This window comes from Canis lupus, chromosome 24 (genome assembly GCF_003254725.2).
Source record: "Canis lupus dingo isolate Sandy chromosome 24, ASM325472v2, whole genome shotgun sequence".
NCBI classification, from domain to species: Eukaryota; Metazoa; Chordata; class Mammalia; order Carnivora; family Canidae; genus Canis; species Canis lupus.
This window is the reverse complement of record NC_064266.1, coordinates 33436380-33452308: the sequence shown is the minus strand read 5'-3', so window position 1 is coordinate 33452308 and position 15929 is coordinate 33436380. Positions and strand designations below refer to the sequence as shown.

The 15929-nt window shown below is 49.7% G+C and overlaps 1 protein-coding gene across 12 annotated transcripts in view; it reads right to left on the bottom strand.

Annotated features, from left to right (window-relative positions):
- Nucleotides 1–3570: 3570 nt before the first annotated feature.
- The window catches only part of CD40 (CD40 molecule), a 30418-nt gene continuing 18059 nt past the window's right edge, over nucleotides 3571–15929 (bottom strand). For 3 of the 12 annotated variants that reach the window (XM_025470280.3, XM_025470281.3, XM_049100682.1), the window contains 8 exons: nucleotides 10474–10552; nucleotides 10014–10139; nucleotides 9606–9752; nucleotides 9160–9253; nucleotides 6527–6588; nucleotides 4826–4924; nucleotides 4666–4694; nucleotides 3571–4110 (listed from right to left, as the gene is read on the bottom strand). In XM_025470280.3, coding sequence (XP_025326065.1) covers nucleotides 3961–4110; nucleotides 4666–4694; nucleotides 4826–4924; nucleotides 6527–6588; nucleotides 9160–9253; nucleotides 9606–9752; nucleotides 10014–10139; nucleotides 10474–10486 — 720 coding nt within the window. In that variant the 5' untranslated portion in view covers nucleotides 10487–10552 and the 3' untranslated portion in view covers nucleotides 3571–3960. Of the gene's footprint in view, nucleotides 4111–4665; nucleotides 4695–4825; nucleotides 4925–6526; nucleotides 6589–9159; nucleotides 9254–9605; nucleotides 9753–9990; nucleotides 10140–10473; nucleotides 10553–12450; nucleotides 12540–13587; nucleotides 13725–15929 lie in introns of those variants that run through there. The other 9 variants (XM_049100683.1, XM_049100680.1, XM_025470276.3 and 6 more) reach the window with 9 other exon arrangements.

Below are 15929 nucleotides of genomic sequence, written 5' to 3'. Positions count from 1 at the left end.
CTGAATTATTTGTTCTTTGGGTGTTGAGTTTGATAAGTTCTTTATAGATTTTGGATCCTAGCCCCCTATCTGATAAGACATTTGCAAGTATCTTCTCCCATTCTGTCAGTTGTCCTTTGGTTTTCTCTCCCCGACTTTTAAAATTCTTAGAATTGGTATCATTTCAACATTGGGAGATTTCACATGGAAATCTGGTGGCAGCAATATACAACTCCTATTCCTTCAGGGCAACATTGAAAGGGATCGATTGGCTGCTCCCCAAAGATAGGCAGAGCCGGAGGCATAGTCACTTTGCCATAGTCTCTGCCTTCCTGACTCTTCTTGCCCCAGCCTGCCTCACTCTTTGGCTCCAAGGCAGGTGACTTTGCAATGCCTACCCTGGAGGTTAGTTGCTCTGGGCTTTCCCTATGCCCTGGACAGTCACACTGTCTCTTAATGGCCCTGCAACATGCACTTGTTCCCCTATTTGATGACCGGGCAAAATTCACAGGCTTTGGGTCAGCCTACTTAGGCCCAAATCCTAGCTCTAGACTTCAGACCTTAGCAAGTCATTCAGTCTGAGCTCACTGTAAAATGGGTCTTTTTAAAAAAGATTTTATTTATTCATGAGAGACACACAGAGAGAGGCAGAGACATAGGCAGAGGGAGAAGCAGACTCCTGGCAAGGAGCCCAATGCGGGACTTGATCCCACACCCTGGGATCACGTCCTGAGCTGAAGGTAGATACTCAACCACAAGCCACCAGGCATCCCTGTAAAATGGGTCTTATGAGATTGTGCATTATGTACAGTAAACCTATGGACTAAGACAATGCATAGGAAGTTCTTAGCACTGTGCCTCGTATACAGCGAGCACTTGAGCCACACACACTTTCAGCGACACCATGCACAGCCCTAGCTGGGGATGAGGCCACAGTGGGAATGAAGTTGATGCCCATCTAAGGAAGGAGGAAATAGAGAGGGTGGCTTCCAAATGGCCAGAAACTGAAGAAGATGCAGAGTATAAGTCGCAGGAGGCTCAGGCCTAGGGGACCCAAGAGAGAGGAAAGGCCTCTTCTCCAAAGTGAGGGTGGGATGTAGCTTGAAAGGCTGCACAAACCGCCGCCAGGGTCTTCGCATGTTACGCTGGTGCCACCTTCTGGCTGAATCGGACCTCACACCCACCAGCTACTCCTTCCAACCACAGGCCAGAGTGGCTCCTACAGTAGGGTGATCTTCTTCACTTATTTTTAGAATTGGCTGGACCCTTAGAATTCTTAGGGCACAAGTCTTTCTTTACACATTAGGAGGGAAAATTTCCAGAACTAAAGAGTAACTTTCCCAAGGTCACATAGAAAAGTTCTGGCTGAGCTCCATAGAACCCAGAACTTGTTACAGCTGCCAAGAACCCCTTCCTTTTGTCAGGGACGCTGAGATACAAAAAAATGTACCTTCTCATGCATGAGCTCTGCTGACTCTTAGGGGGAGCCCCTCCCAGACTCTGTGTGATAAGGAAAGAATCCAGGTAGTTTATTCGGAGATTGAACTCAAGCACCAGTGGGGGTCATGATGGTGGAGTGGAGACAGGGGAGGGAAGGAAACCAGTGGCAGAGGGGCACCTGGGGCTTGATCCTGCTAGGAAACCTAGGAAAACCTACACTGCCCTTCAGATTTGTCCCTTCCAAGGGCAAGGAGGATGGGGCATCTATCCTCCACCTTTCATTTCTATTTGGTTGAGAGTATTCTGGGGGCATTAACTCTCCGGGGTATAGCTGACCCTCCGCATACCTGTACTAAGCATGCTTTAGAGACCAGGGAAAGCCCCCCAGGCAATCCATCCCAAGTGCTCCTAATAAGAAACTGTGGGAGGGCGGTAGTTCTCAAAGTGTGGTCCCTGGACCACCAGCTTGAGCATCACCTAGGGAACTTGTTAGAAATGCAAATTACCGAGCTCCATCCCAGACCTACTCAATCAAACACTGGCCATGAGCCAATCTTTTAATAAGTCTGATAGGTGGTTCTGACCTCTGCTCAAGATTGAGAACCTCTGACCTAGGAGAACACAAAGAAGACTCAATACCCCCTATTTTAAAAAAAAGAAAAAAAATACCCCCTATTAGGGGTATGGGGTACGGTCTCCATTTGCCAGATGAGGAAACTAAGCTCCTCAGAGATGAAAATGACACACCCAAGGTCACACATCACACAGACAATAGGTGACTGAGGAGGGTCTTTTGCCTCTTTCCACCATACTGTCCTGCACCGAAGTAAGTGACACTAGGATTTGGACTCTAGGTAGAGGATAAGGGTGCAGTCCCAAAGCTCCTCTTTCTCCACCCCGCAACCACCACTTTGTTCTGCTTTCTAAACCAAATGTCTCCACCTGGTTCATCCAAATGGTTCTTAAAGCTCTTCTGGGATGTCTGCCAAGCCAGGTGCCCTTCTCTTGGCTCTCAGCTGTCCCCAGTCTCCATCCAGGACAAGCCCTCTCCACCCTCACCCTCCAGCCAGCAGGACATAACGGGGGAATCCAAGGCAGCTTCTTGCTGGGGGAAAGGTTGAGATTCCCTGGGTTGAACCAGCCTGGTCTCATCCTCACCATGAATTTTTGTCCAGGAGCTTTGTGTGGCTCTTCCCTCTCCTTGTCCTATAACCTCCCCTCCCCTCCCCTCCCCTCCCCTCCCCTCCTCTCCCTTCCCCTCTGCTCCCACTCCATCTGCTGCTCCTCCTGGCTAGGCTCCCCCTCAGTTGGCACAGCAGGAAAAGAGAACAGGATGGTTTATTTTTATCCTAAGATACTGCTGGGGGGAAGGGGGCACCATCTGACCAAGAAGCAGGCAGCTCCTGTAGCAGTTGGGAGGTCAGAAGGAAGTGGGAGGCCCAGGACCTCCCCAGGAAGGAGCTACAGATGTAGGTTCCAGAGAGCAGGAAAATCTGGAAGAAGCAGCATAGGACCGAGAGTGGTGAGCTTTGAGTGGCACCACTGAGAATTGCTGTGTGACCACAGGCAAATCCCTTTACCTCTCTGGGCTCCCATTTTCACCTCTGTTAAAGAGGGATGTGGACCCTGCCTGCCCTCAAGGCTGTTTTTTTATGAACATGAATAAAATGAGGAGAGCGTTTTCCAAACACAATGCCAAATGTGAGCACACATGGAAACCGCCCCAGAAGGGCAGCAGCCTGGGGACGTTCTTATTATCCTCAGCAAGTGCCCTAATTCTGTGAGCCTGACAGCAAGTGAAACAGCTCATGTCACTCAGCATTTCCACCCTCATTTTCCTTTATACATGTTTGATGACTTTTTAATTATATAAGCATTAAATGGACTCACTTTCCTTTTGGGGAAAAAAAGTCAAACCTTCTTTTAACCCTTCCCCAGTGCTTCTCCCCCAACCCAGATATTACAACTCTTGAAGCTGTGCATTTCCTGTGTATCCTTCCAGAACACTTGTCATATCTACATATACCTTAGTGTGTTATGTTTACACACATCATATTGTTTGGGGGCAGGTGCTTTAAAAAAAATTTTCCATACCCATCATTCTGCAACCTGCTTTTTTTTTTTTTTCACAACAGTGTTTCTGAGATCCTGTTGTATAAATATATTACAAATTTTATTTAGCCAGTCCCCTGCTGCTGAACAGCTAAGTGGCCTCCAGTTGTCCACTGTCACAAACAATGCCACAATGGCTCTTCGTGGGTCTTCCTGGGCTCGTAGAAACCACCGTGATATACACCTCAGGGCCCTGAAATGCTGGGTTGGTGGATATTACTATCTGGCCCCCCAAAAGTTTCATCTCCATCTTTAAAAGCAAGTTGGGAGGTGGAATGGGCTCCAGGGGTGGGGTGGAAGGTTCTCTGTTTCTGCAGCACAGGGGTGCAGGCAGGGGAGCACCGCCCCTTCATGCCCCTCCAGCAGCTCCAGGCTCTCCGGCCACGCGCCCACTCTCCCACGCTGTCACACTCCTGGGCACACGCTGCCTCACACTCTCTCCTGCACGGAGATGCGGCTCTCTTTGCCGTCCTCCTGGGTGACCGGCTGGCACCCATGTAAGGTCTCTTGCACCGGAGCAATGGAGTGCGGGGGCATAGGAAATTCCTCCAAGTCCTCCACAGGGTCCTGATACATAACCTTAGGGCAGCCAAGGTGTGAGGTAGCCAACCCTCCCCCGCCCCCCCAACACCTCTGAGTAGCCTTTCCCTTAGGAGACCCCTCCCCCAAACATAAGCCCCCTTCCCCTTTCCCAAAGGGAGGGTGGGTGCTGATTCAATGGGTGCCTCCTGCCCCCTGCTGGCCACACAGAGAGCATTGAGAAGCTTCCAGAGTGGAAGTCAGTGGATCCAAGGAGCTGCCCCTCCAGCCCCCACCCAGTGACCTGGCACCAACGCCCCCAGAGACATGGTTCCCCATGTATTAAATGCCAGGAAACATCAGATTTTGCCAACGGTGCCAGGGCTGCCCCATGGGGAGACTAACTCTGGAGATGAATGTAGGTTGGTGGTGCAAGGGGGTGAAGGGGAAAAGCCCTGCAGCCCAGCACTGGGAGTGAAAGTAGCTAATTCTGCTGCCTCCCCACTGGCCACAGGGGCAGATTCTGAATCAGTTGTACTGCTATAGAGGCAACAATGAGTCAGGCTTTCTTTCCAGTTTGCCAAAACCCTGAGCTGTTTCCCAGAGCTAACCTACCTTATTCTCTGGCTTCTTGACCACCTTTCCTAGAGAGACAGAGAGAGAGAGAGAGGAAAAACAAGATGGGATGGGCAGTTGGTGAAGCCAAATCAGGAAACAGGTGCCCAGTTCTACGGTACCATCTCCTCCCTCCCTCCTTCCCTCATTGTCTCCCCACCTGGGGACTCACGGATGCAGGCAGACACCAACAGGACAACAAGCAGGATCCCCATAATGATGGGGATCACCACTAGGGCTCTTAACCGAGGCTGGGGACCTGGAGAAATCAAGATTTCAATGATGGCTCCCCATCAGCAGCAGCCCCTGCCCCCATGCCCAAAGCTGCTGCACCTGGCTATACTCTAAAATCCTTCCATGCCTGAACTTATCTAAAATCAGGGGATTCAAAGAGGTGGCCCTGGCAAAAATGAGGCCAGATGTGTTTAGTGTAACCAGCACATTAAAAAAGAATTCTTGAAATATTTGTCAAGTTTTTAAAGTTAGGGGATTGCATATTTAATATCAAGATATCTGGTTTCTCTAAGAAGTTTTGAAAGATCCAGAGACAGTGGGCCGGTAGCCCCACCGGGCACCCCTCGCCAGAACTGAGGAGTGGCAGCTGTCTCCACCAGCTCACCGCATGCCCCATCCCTCCCTACTCTGTGCCCAATGCTGAGGTCCATCAGCATTTGTTACAGAGGAATGGGGGGGAAGTAAAGTGTTTCTTAGGCCTAAGACTCTATCCTAAATGGAGATATGAAGGAAAGACCAGGGACTAGGGGAAGGCAAGTGAAGCATTCATCTTGGGACAAAATCTAAGGGGACAACAAAAAAACTCAGTAATCAATATAGTAATATTGATAATATTTTAATGTCATGTTTTGAAAAATCATATCAACAAACTATGGCCCACATGTTGGCTGCCTTTTCTAAGAGTTATATATTTATTTGAGAGGGAGAGAGAGAGATAGCACGAGTGGGGGAGGGGCAGAGGGAGAGGGAGAGAATCTCAAGCAGACTCCCCACTGAGTGGGGAGCCCCACACAGGCTCAATCTCATGACCCTGAGATCATGACCTGAGCCGAAATTGAGATCATAGCCTAAGCCGAAATCAGGAGTCGGATGTTTAACCGATTGAACCACCCAGGCATCCTTGACTGCCTGTTTTTTAAGTAAAGTTTTATTGGAACCAGGGCTGGGATTAAGCTGAGGCAAGTGAGGTGGGGCTGGATCACAGGGTTTGTTTGTTTGTTTTGTAAATTTGGTATTTTGTTCATTATGGACTTTTTTTTACATTAGTTTTGATTTTTTTAAAAACGTGTATTAAATGTTATTTATCTTGATGACTGCATTTTCCTGGCACCTCCTTAAATACTGTGTCCAAGGCAAGTGTCTCACTCACCTCACTCCAGCCCCAGCCCTGCCAAGGGGAAAAGAACAGAGTGTCTTTGTCTTAGCCGTGACTTTTCAACTCATTAACATGACCTGCCCGTCCTTGAGTCTGTGACTGTGCTGTAGGTCAACCTCCTCATTCTAAAATCAAAACCGAGGCCCCGAGAGGAACAATGTCACACCACATTGGTACTTGAGATGCAGGGTGGCAGCAGATCATTGACAGAACACGTCCAAAGTACAAGAACCCATGCCAGGCACTTATCCCAAGCTGCTAAGGGAGCTGCTGTTATCATCTCATTTCACAGATGAAGAAACTGAGGCTCAGAGTAAGGAGGTGACTGGCCCAGGCAAAGCTGGGATACCTCAACCCCAAAAAGCTGCCTCCTCCTCTCATGTCACCTGCTCTCCCTCTTTCACCACCAGTGTTCCCTTTCAGTTCCCTGCCTCCCGGGCCTGCTGCCAGGGCCCATTCCCCAAGACTCACCACAGATAACATCAGTCTTGTTAGTTCCCGCCTGAACCTTCACCAGGCCTTTGGTTTCACAGCTGTGCACAGACAGATGTGCGCGCGCACACACACACACACAAGGAACAGAAAGAAAGAGAAATTAAATTTCCCCAACCACAAGATTTCCAACCCGAGGGAGACCATCAAAACCAACAAGTTCAGGTTCACTGAGCATGGATGGTATGCAACCTCCTATGCTGATTATTATGGGAATGACACAGACTCTGTTCGCATGGAATTCATGAGTGCAGAGAAAAAACATCTTAAAGGAGGAATAATCAGTTGGAGAGTCCCTAATGAGTGCCATGCTTTGTCACATAGGCTAAAGTGAACTAGGACTCATTCAGAGAAGGGGAGACAAAGCCCACAATAGCTGGAATAGAGGTGTAATGAGTTCAGTCCTAAGGCAGGGCTTCTCAGTCTCAGCCCTACTGCATTTGGGGCCACATCTCTCTCTATTGCAGGGCTATCCTGTGCTCTCGTAGGATGCTTAGCAACATGACTGGCCTCTACCCTCAAGATGCCAGTAGCAGTCCCTCCCCAGTTGTGACAACCAAAATATCTCCATATATTGCCAGATGTGCCCTGGAAAGAAGAATCGCTCCATTGAGAACCTGTGGGTTAAGAGAAAGCCTGCCCTAGTGGAAGCAAGATCTGAGTGGCCCTGAAGGATGTAAATTTAGACCAGCAGCACATTCTGGCTAAAGCAAGACAACGTGATTTGAAGGATTCGGTGATGGGGGGGTGGGGAACATGCCAGATGAGGTTAGGGAACGACGCAAAATTGGGCTTTAGAACTAGAGCACTGGTAATCAGCCATGAAGGTTTCAACCGGATTCAGCTGGTAAGTTGCATCAGCATCCAACCAGATGACTACCCAGTGACAGCACTCAGGGGGCCAGAGAGCTCACAGGAGAAATTATGGAAAAGTGGACAGCCAGGAGCCCTTGCAGGCATCTCGATATGGGATGATCAAGACATGGTCCCAGGAGAAGTAGATAGAAGAGAACATCACCAAGAAATTTACTTCTAAAGTGGGAAAAAAGCTTCAAAGCTTCAAAGAAAGCACATACATACCAGTGCTTAGGCATCTAACAGACATTCCTATGTGTCTTTTCTTCATGCCTTGTGAGATGAAAGTCATTCGCATTTTCCAAACAAGGGCACCAAGGCCCAGAGGGTCACACACTTATTGTAGAGTCACGTCCTTTCTAAGCTGTTCTGAGGCTGGAACCCAGAGCTCTGATTCTACTAACCAAGATGCCCCCGGGTTATCATTCAACATTTATCAGTAAAGATTTATTGAGCACCTACTGTGCATTGGGCATTGTTCTGGGCATAAGGAATGCATCATTGGAAGGAAAAAAAAAAGCCAACTCTCTACACTGAAGGAATTTGCAGTCTACTGGAGCAAGGCAGAAGGAAACAAATAATAAAGTATATATGGAATACTAGTATTTGTGTGGAAAATACGTGTGTCTGCATGTGTATGTGTGTTTATTTGTACATAGAATCTCTGGAAGGACACACAAGGAACAGTAGCTGCCTCCAGGGAGGACCGAGTGGCTGAGGAACAGAGTGAAAGGAGACTTATCACCATAGGCCCTTTTGTGCCTTGTATCCCATGAGCCTGTCTTACCCATTTTTTAAGAATTAAGTGTAAACAGTTAATTAGGCATGTGTTTAAGGGTATTCCAGACAGGAGAGTTTGATGCAAGAGAACAGACGGTGTTGAGGGGATTACAAAGTAGCATGCGGAAAGCAGTCAGGAAGTGGAGCTGGAAGGTTGGGGCCCGTGCGAAGGAGTCTGGGTTTCGTCCTCAAGGCACAGAGAGCCATGAAGCATTTTAAATAGGGAGTGCCGTGATCCAAAATACACTGTAGAAAATTCACTTTGGCAAGAGGGTGCAGAGAGAGAGCAGAGCCAGGGAGGCCGGTAAGGAGGTGAAAGCACCATCCAGACCACAGTGATGACCGTGAAGATAATGAGATGGAATCTCAAAACATCTGGAAGACCAGATGGACAAGATCTGGTGACTGCTTCGGGAGGGACCATGGGACAAGTGCCCAGACCCATGGGACTGTCTTCCCACAGGGTGAGAGGGGTGGGCAAGTGAGCCCATTTGGTGCCTGTGGATCACCTGCATGGAGGTGGACCCTCAGTGGTGGCATGTGATTGTCTGGGACCTAGGACACAGATCAAGATGTTATTTGGGAACCATGGATACAGATGAGATGCTCAGAGGAGGTGGGCAAAGTGATTGGAGAGTAGAGCCTAGAACAAAGGACAAGGAAACCAGGTTGGAGAAGCAGAGGAGGGGTAGAAGGAAAGCAAGATAGGTGCCGCGGTGCCCCCAAGAAGGGAGTTTCATGAAGATTGAGAGATCAGCAGCATCTGTTACCACCGGAGACACACCAGGCAAAAAAAAAAAAAAAAAAAAAAGCTGAAAAATGGTCTTTTGGTCAGCCACAGGGATACTTTAGAAGTTCTATGAGTGCACAAGCGTGTGGACATGGGGAGCAGGGCCTAAAGGACAGGTGACCAGATAGAATGGAAGTAGTCTCACATCCCTCTTATGGCAGGAAACACAAGGAATGAATCTTTGTACCTTGTCCAAGGGTGACACTTTTCCAAAGCAGAAGACACATTGGAGAAGAAGCCGATGGGGCAGGGATCGCAGATGGTATCAGAAATCCCTGTAGCTGGAAGGGAGAAGGTGGCATTCGTCATCACAGTGGACCACCTGTCCGGCTCTCAGGGGAACTGGTGGATAGGCAGGGCAGGAAGAACTGCCTATGTCACTGGCTGTCCCCCAGCACAGAGCTTCCCTGACCACTGCAGTCTCTAGGAAGCCTCCTCCCACTGCCCTCCCAAGGCAGATACCCAGGGCTGGAGGCAGGATGAGAAAGGTTCCATTTCCTGCTCACCAAGCGGAGATACCAGTGCAGGTGGTCCCTCCGCCTCCAAGGCTGAGTGCCCACGGCCCACCCCCTCACCTGGAGCCTCAGCTCCTCTCTCCTGCCTGAGGAGCTGATTCCCAGACAGGCCACATACCGATCTGTTTGACTCCCAGGCCAGGGGGGCACAGGCTGTGCATGGTGCAGCTCTCACAGGCAGCGTTGGTACAATGCAGACCTTCATCGCATGTGCAAGTGGTGTCTGTTTCTGACGTGCCCTCCTTCTCGACATGGAGCCCTAGGTCTGAGTAGAGATGGCAGGAAGGATGAGGACCCCTTACCAGTCATCCTCGGGGGATCTGCTCCTCACACATCCCGCTTTAATTTCCTTAGACCCTCTTCCAAGTATGGGTGGGAATCAAACTGTTTAACAACCAGTACAACCCAGACTGCAGCCAATCAGAATCGACCTTGACTAGAAAAAAAAAGCTAAGGCTGCATTGTCAGGAATGAGCTAGACTATCAGCCTAGCTCCCGCTCACCCCTTCCCCAGCAGCCCACGCACTGGGGTCGCAGTATTTGTGCTGGTGACAGTGTCTCTCTGCGTTCCAAGTGTCTAGGAATTCGCCTGTTTGGCAACGAGTGCATTCCGTGTCAATGGTATGTAGGCAGTCATTCACCAGTTTCTCTCCTGCAAAACATTGGGAAATGAGATGGCTCCCGCCAGCTCAATGAGTCAGACACTTACCAAAAACTGAACAGACTGGGGTTTTAGGGCGAAGGGGTTCAAAGATGACTTTCTTGGACCCTTCCAGACTCCATAGTCTGTTGGAGTTCATGGGAGAGATTGGAACCCTGGTCCTGGGTAGGCAGAGAGGGAACCCAGAACATTCTGACAGCAGGGAAGGGATGGGAAGACTCGCAGGAGTCATTTAAGACTCGAGTTGACAGCAGACACTTGGAGTCTGCCTCTGCCAGCAGACCAAGAAGGGTCGCACTCTGGGGCCAAGGGTTTAGCAGCTCACCTGGTGGGCACATATTACAGCACTGACTGTCTACTAGGTATTGCTTTTCTCTGCATGCAGTGCGTGGTTCTGGGTAGACCTAAAAACAGAATTGGGTGATTTGAGGGAATCTTGAAATCTCTGCTGCAGCCTCTATGGCAGGAAATCAGCCAGGACAGAGGTTAGAACTGAAGTGAAGTCCAAAGCAGAAAAAATGGAGCCTGCATATTACTTCGTGTGTTTGTTTTTAACTAAACTGCCAACTGATGTGATTATAAAAGCACCCAGAGGATCGGTCTGGCATTTTACAAAGCGATTGCGCTGGAACATCACAATATTCTCTGAACTAAACAGATCTGCCTTTTGGCTTGACTCCTGAGTCTTTCCTCCTCCCAAAGACCCAGAAGCACATGAAGGCTCCTGTACCTCCCCTGGAGTCCTGAGGCTGTCTGGCTTCAGCTAGTCCTAGTTCTGGCTGGGGCTATATTTAGTATTTGGCCGCTTCCTTCTATTCTTCTGCTCCCCACCCCTTTCCCCTCTCCAAACCCTCGTCATCTGATCATCCAACGCCTCCCTGACGAAATGTCAGGACTGTGAAGCTGGCAAGATAAAACCCATTGCTTTTGCTTTACAAATGGTAAGCTGAAGGTCCAGGGCGGCTGAGGTACTTGCCCACAGCCACACAGGAATAGAATCCGATGAGAACTCCGGTCTCAATACTCCCCCATCTCCATCAACTTAGGTCTTGACTGTACTATTTTTATTCCGTCCAGTTACCAGCCATGCTATTAATTACTTCTCATTAATTTAAGGACATCGATTTTAAATGTAAACCTTATATCATTGCCATGAGAGAAGAGCCAGTATCACTTCTCATAAATAAAAGGTAACCCTAAAAATAAATTCAACTTCAGAAGCACAGCAATGTTATTAAAACCCAGCTGGTTGCTCTGCTTGCTGACAGGCCTCTTCTCCAAGCTCGCTCTTGGTTTTTGTTTAAAAAGGAGGATTAGCAAGTGCTGGAGAGGTTTTAACTATATTCTAGCTCCAGAGACTTCCTCCTTGAAAAAAATGAGAAGGATTTTAATAAAAGTATAAAGTGAATTTTTGTTGTTTAGTTCTATATCCACGTGTTCCCTAAAATCATGCTACACTTTGGGAACAGCCAGTGAAAAAGAACATAGGCTTGAAAGTCAAAGCGCTTAAGGCTCCAATCTTGCCTTTGTAACGCTTACTAGTTATTTTGTTTCTCATAGCCTCAGTTTCCATATCTCTCAAATGGGAGTATTGACCGCTCCATGGATAAGGTTGTGAAAATCGGAATGAATACATGTATGCAGCCTAGCACAATAGCTAGCCCATAGTAGAGGCTCATTAAATAGTAATTTCAATTACCATAAATATGTAGCAAATATCTGCTGGGATGACTAACACTCTGGATTCTGCCTAATTGGTGGCTTTCATTCAGCCTGGGTGAGAAAACTACTTAGAATCACCTTACTCCAAATGGAGAGGGAAATATAAAGGTCTGTTGCTTCTTCCTGCAACCCTATGGACTCTCCCACCAGACTCCCAGTGCAACGGAAGTCCTCTGTGCCATTTTCAAACCCATAAGAAATACAGCTCCTTCTCTGAAGGTTTGTCAACCCTCAGTTCCTGCTCCATAGCTCCAGTCCTTCTGACACAAAGCATCTCAGGACCAAGACTCCCAGAGGCAGGCTCTGGAATCAGGCAGAGGTAGACTTATATCCAGGTTCCACCTAACTATGAGAACTTTGGCAAGTTATTTCCTCTCTCTGAGCCTCAGTTTGCTTATCTGTATAATGGAGGAGTTGAAAAAATCAGACCAAGAATGCATGCATGTAAAGCGTTTTGCTGAGAGCCTGACACACGGGAAGCTCTCAAAAGTAGCCCTTGCCATTGTTGTCACCATCCAGTCTACCTGGAGCCAAAGTTGGCAGTATGCTCATGAGAAGCCCAGATCACCCTTCACCTTACCTCCCCTGGCTCTTCCTCCAATCAATCCCTCCTACAAGACTCCTCCTCCTCCTCTCTCCAGCTCCACCTTCTTCCTGCCTCCTTTTTCCCTAAGTAAGAACCATGGCTTAGAGTGAAAATGAAAGCTCTGGGAGCAAAGCAGCTTCCCCACTGACTCTCTTCCCTTGTTGCTGACTCCCCTCCCCAACCCCTCCAAGGGTCTTTCCTACTCAGCCTTCAGTGCCAGAAACTACACTCCTTGAAACCAGTGGGGGGGCCAGAGGGGCTGGGATGAGAGGGGCAGGTACATGGGGAATTCCCAGCCTCCAGAATGAGGAACTACAAAAATACTCTTAAACAAAAAGTGAGTCAAGTGTGGGCTTCTGAAAATCCCGGAGACATGCTTGGTTGGGCATAACTGAGACTTTCTGGTACCCAGAGAAACCCCTGCTGGTCTCCTAACCCTTTCTTGGGTCCCACTAACTCTTCACCACCACCACCCCCAGGGGTCCTCTATGTCATCTTAAATTCAATGAGACAGCCACACAGCCTTGGGTATTCCTCCTAGGTTGGATCACCCAGGATTGTGGGGTAGGGGTGGGAGAGTTCAAAGTTCCTTGCCTTCTTAAAGAAGCACCCACGCTTGTTCCCACAAGATGCTCTGGAAGAAGGCAGCCCCAGATGGCCAGACCATGATAACCACTCACAAGAGGCTAGCATCTGTCCACAACGAAAAGGAACAGGAAACCGGCCAGACCCGCCTCTTCCCTTGTCTGGCCTCCCTTCTCGCCTCTGAAACCCCTCACCAGTCTTCCAGGCGGCCAGCCTCTGAGGCAAACCCAGACTTCAGTCTTTTGACCAAATAAAGGCTTGAGGCTCCCCAAATCCCAACCCCATCCACGCCGGAGATGCACATTTCTTGCAGTGCCCCCAGTTCGCGCCCTCTGTAGGCTACCTGGGACCCCAACCTGGAAGGAGACAGAAGCAGCCTACCTGGTCCAGTCGGGACCCGAGGTACCTTACCCAACTTCTACCCACGCTTCTGTCCCCCCAAAATCAACTGGGAAGTTCCCGTCCCCGAAATATTGCTTCTCTTCCCATTTCCCCACTCTCAAGTCCCCAAATTCCCCTTCGGGTCAGAGCAGAAGCTCAACTCACGGTGGTCAACAAGGAGCCCCAGAAGAGACAGCGCAGAGGCAGGAGAACCATGGCGAGGTGAATAGCAGGCAGCGGAGTAGGGGCGCGGGGATGTCTCTAGTAACTCCCCAGCCCCTGCCCCCGCCCGCCCCGCCCAGGAGATGGGCGGGGTCTTCGGGGACCAATCGTGGCCGGCTTCGTTGGGCAGGGCGGAGCTCCTGGAGACCCTTAGCGCCGGGAGTTCCCCTGAATATTCCCGGGAGTCTAACTGTGCCGGGAGTTTAGGGACGCGCTTTAGGCGCAGGGGAGGGCGCGTGGGCCCAGGAAGAGCACTTCCTCCTCGCCCCTGGGGCTCAGAGGCCACGCTGAAGAGGACAGAGAGCTAGCAGTCTTCCCGGAAGGCTAAGGGATAGACTAGAGATCCCCACGTGCTGGGAAGATGCCCCAGGGACCACCCCCACGGTTCTTCCCCGCAGCCTCCGGGAATTCCGGCAGAACCGAAAGTGTCCCCACCGCGGATGGAGAGGCCTGAGGAAGTTCCCCTCATCCCTGCAAACGGGAAGGCCACCGCTGGGGCTCGGGTGACATTTAAGGAAAAGAGTTAGTTTCCCAGCTTAAAATTTCGCTCTCTTTCAAAGGAAATTCCCTCAAGGGGGCACCGCGTCCCAGCCTCCGCATCCATCCATCCATCCATCCATGCATCTATGCATCCCCACCAGAGTATATTCCATCCCATTCCAGGCCGGTCCCTGGAGAGAGGCACTTAGAGTAGTAGTACATCAACCTTTCGTGGGATCGTAGGACCCACGAGAATCTCAGGGGACTCGGGACCCTCTCATTCTGCAGCAATTCCGACACCCCTGTGCCTACATTTCCTGGGTTCTGGCTTCTAAGCGGTTCTTCAACCAGTGTTAGCACTCTCTATTCAGTGGCACCAAACCCCTGAATTCTATTCTAGGCTCTTCCTCTGATGGATTGAGTTTTGTTGAGCCTCAGTTGTCCCCAATGGAACCTAAGGAACTTGAACTAGACAGGTGTTGGGGTGATGATGACCTTCCAAGTTCTGCATTTCTGGACCAGGCCAAAAGGCCAGCTGCATAGATCAGGGAGGATGGGAGAGGAACGGGCTGCTAACCCCACCCTCCTGGTTCAGCCACAAAGGGCATCCTCCTTTCCAACACATCTGCTACTCATTCAGAGGCTCATCATCTCTCACCTAGGCTGTCCCATTGGTCTCACTCGTTCACTAGGCCCCTGTTGAGGCCCTACCAAGAGCCAGGCAACTCTCAACTAACCCTCGCCCACTCTTTCCCCCTCTCATTGTTCGTCCTGGTCAGTTCTCTTTGCAAACGCCAGATCTGATCTGATGAGGACACTTCCCTGCTGAAAAAACGGCTTTGGGCTCCCCCACCCTCAGGATGGTCCAGACTCTTTCTCAGGGCACAGCAAGCCCTCCTCCACTCTATCCCCACCTGTCTTTCCAAGTTCACTCCCCGCCATGTCCTCCCATCCACACTGGCTTCCTCTATACTCTCCTTCTCCCCATTTTCAAACAATCTTTTCTCCTTTCTTTTTCTTTTTTTTTTTAAGATTTATTTATTTATTCATTCAGAGAGAGCGAAGAGAGAGGCAGAGACACAGGCAGATGGAGAAGCAGGCTCCACGCAGGAAGCCCGATGCGGGACTCGATCCTGGGTCTCCAGGATCACACCCTGGGCTGCAGGCGGCGCTAAACCGCTGCGCCACCGGGGCTGCCCTCCTTTTTTTTTCTTTAAGATTTTATTTATTTATTCATGAAAGACCCAGAGAGAGAGGCAGAGATGTAGGTAGAGAGAGAAGCAGGCTCCTTGCAGAGAGCCTGATGTGGGATTCAATCCCAGGACTCCAGGATCATGACCTGAATCAAAGGCAGACACTCAACCACTGAGCCACTCAGGTGCCCCAAACAATCTTTCCTTCTTACTGTGTCTTGCTGTTTCCTTCTTTCCCTCTCCTTCCTGGAACCAGCTTAAATTTTGCTTCTTCTTCAGTTAAGCTTCCTGTTAACTCCCGGAAATACAGATAGTCGCTCTACCTTAGCCCGTCCTCTGTGTTCCTGCAGCATTGGTATGCTGGACTAGAACTCCATCTGTCTGGCCTCATTGGACTGTAAGCATCTTGAGGACAGGACTGAATACATCCCAGTTCTGGGCATCTAACAGGACACCAATACACATTTGCTGAATGAATAAAAGAGTAAGTGGGTTCAGTAACTTCTCATTCCCAGCACAACCTCCATCAGGAAGGATGTGGGGAGAGGAAGTGCAAAGCTGGTTGGTAGTCACTACACACCTCAAGCTGATGGTCAGATGCCAATAAGCCAG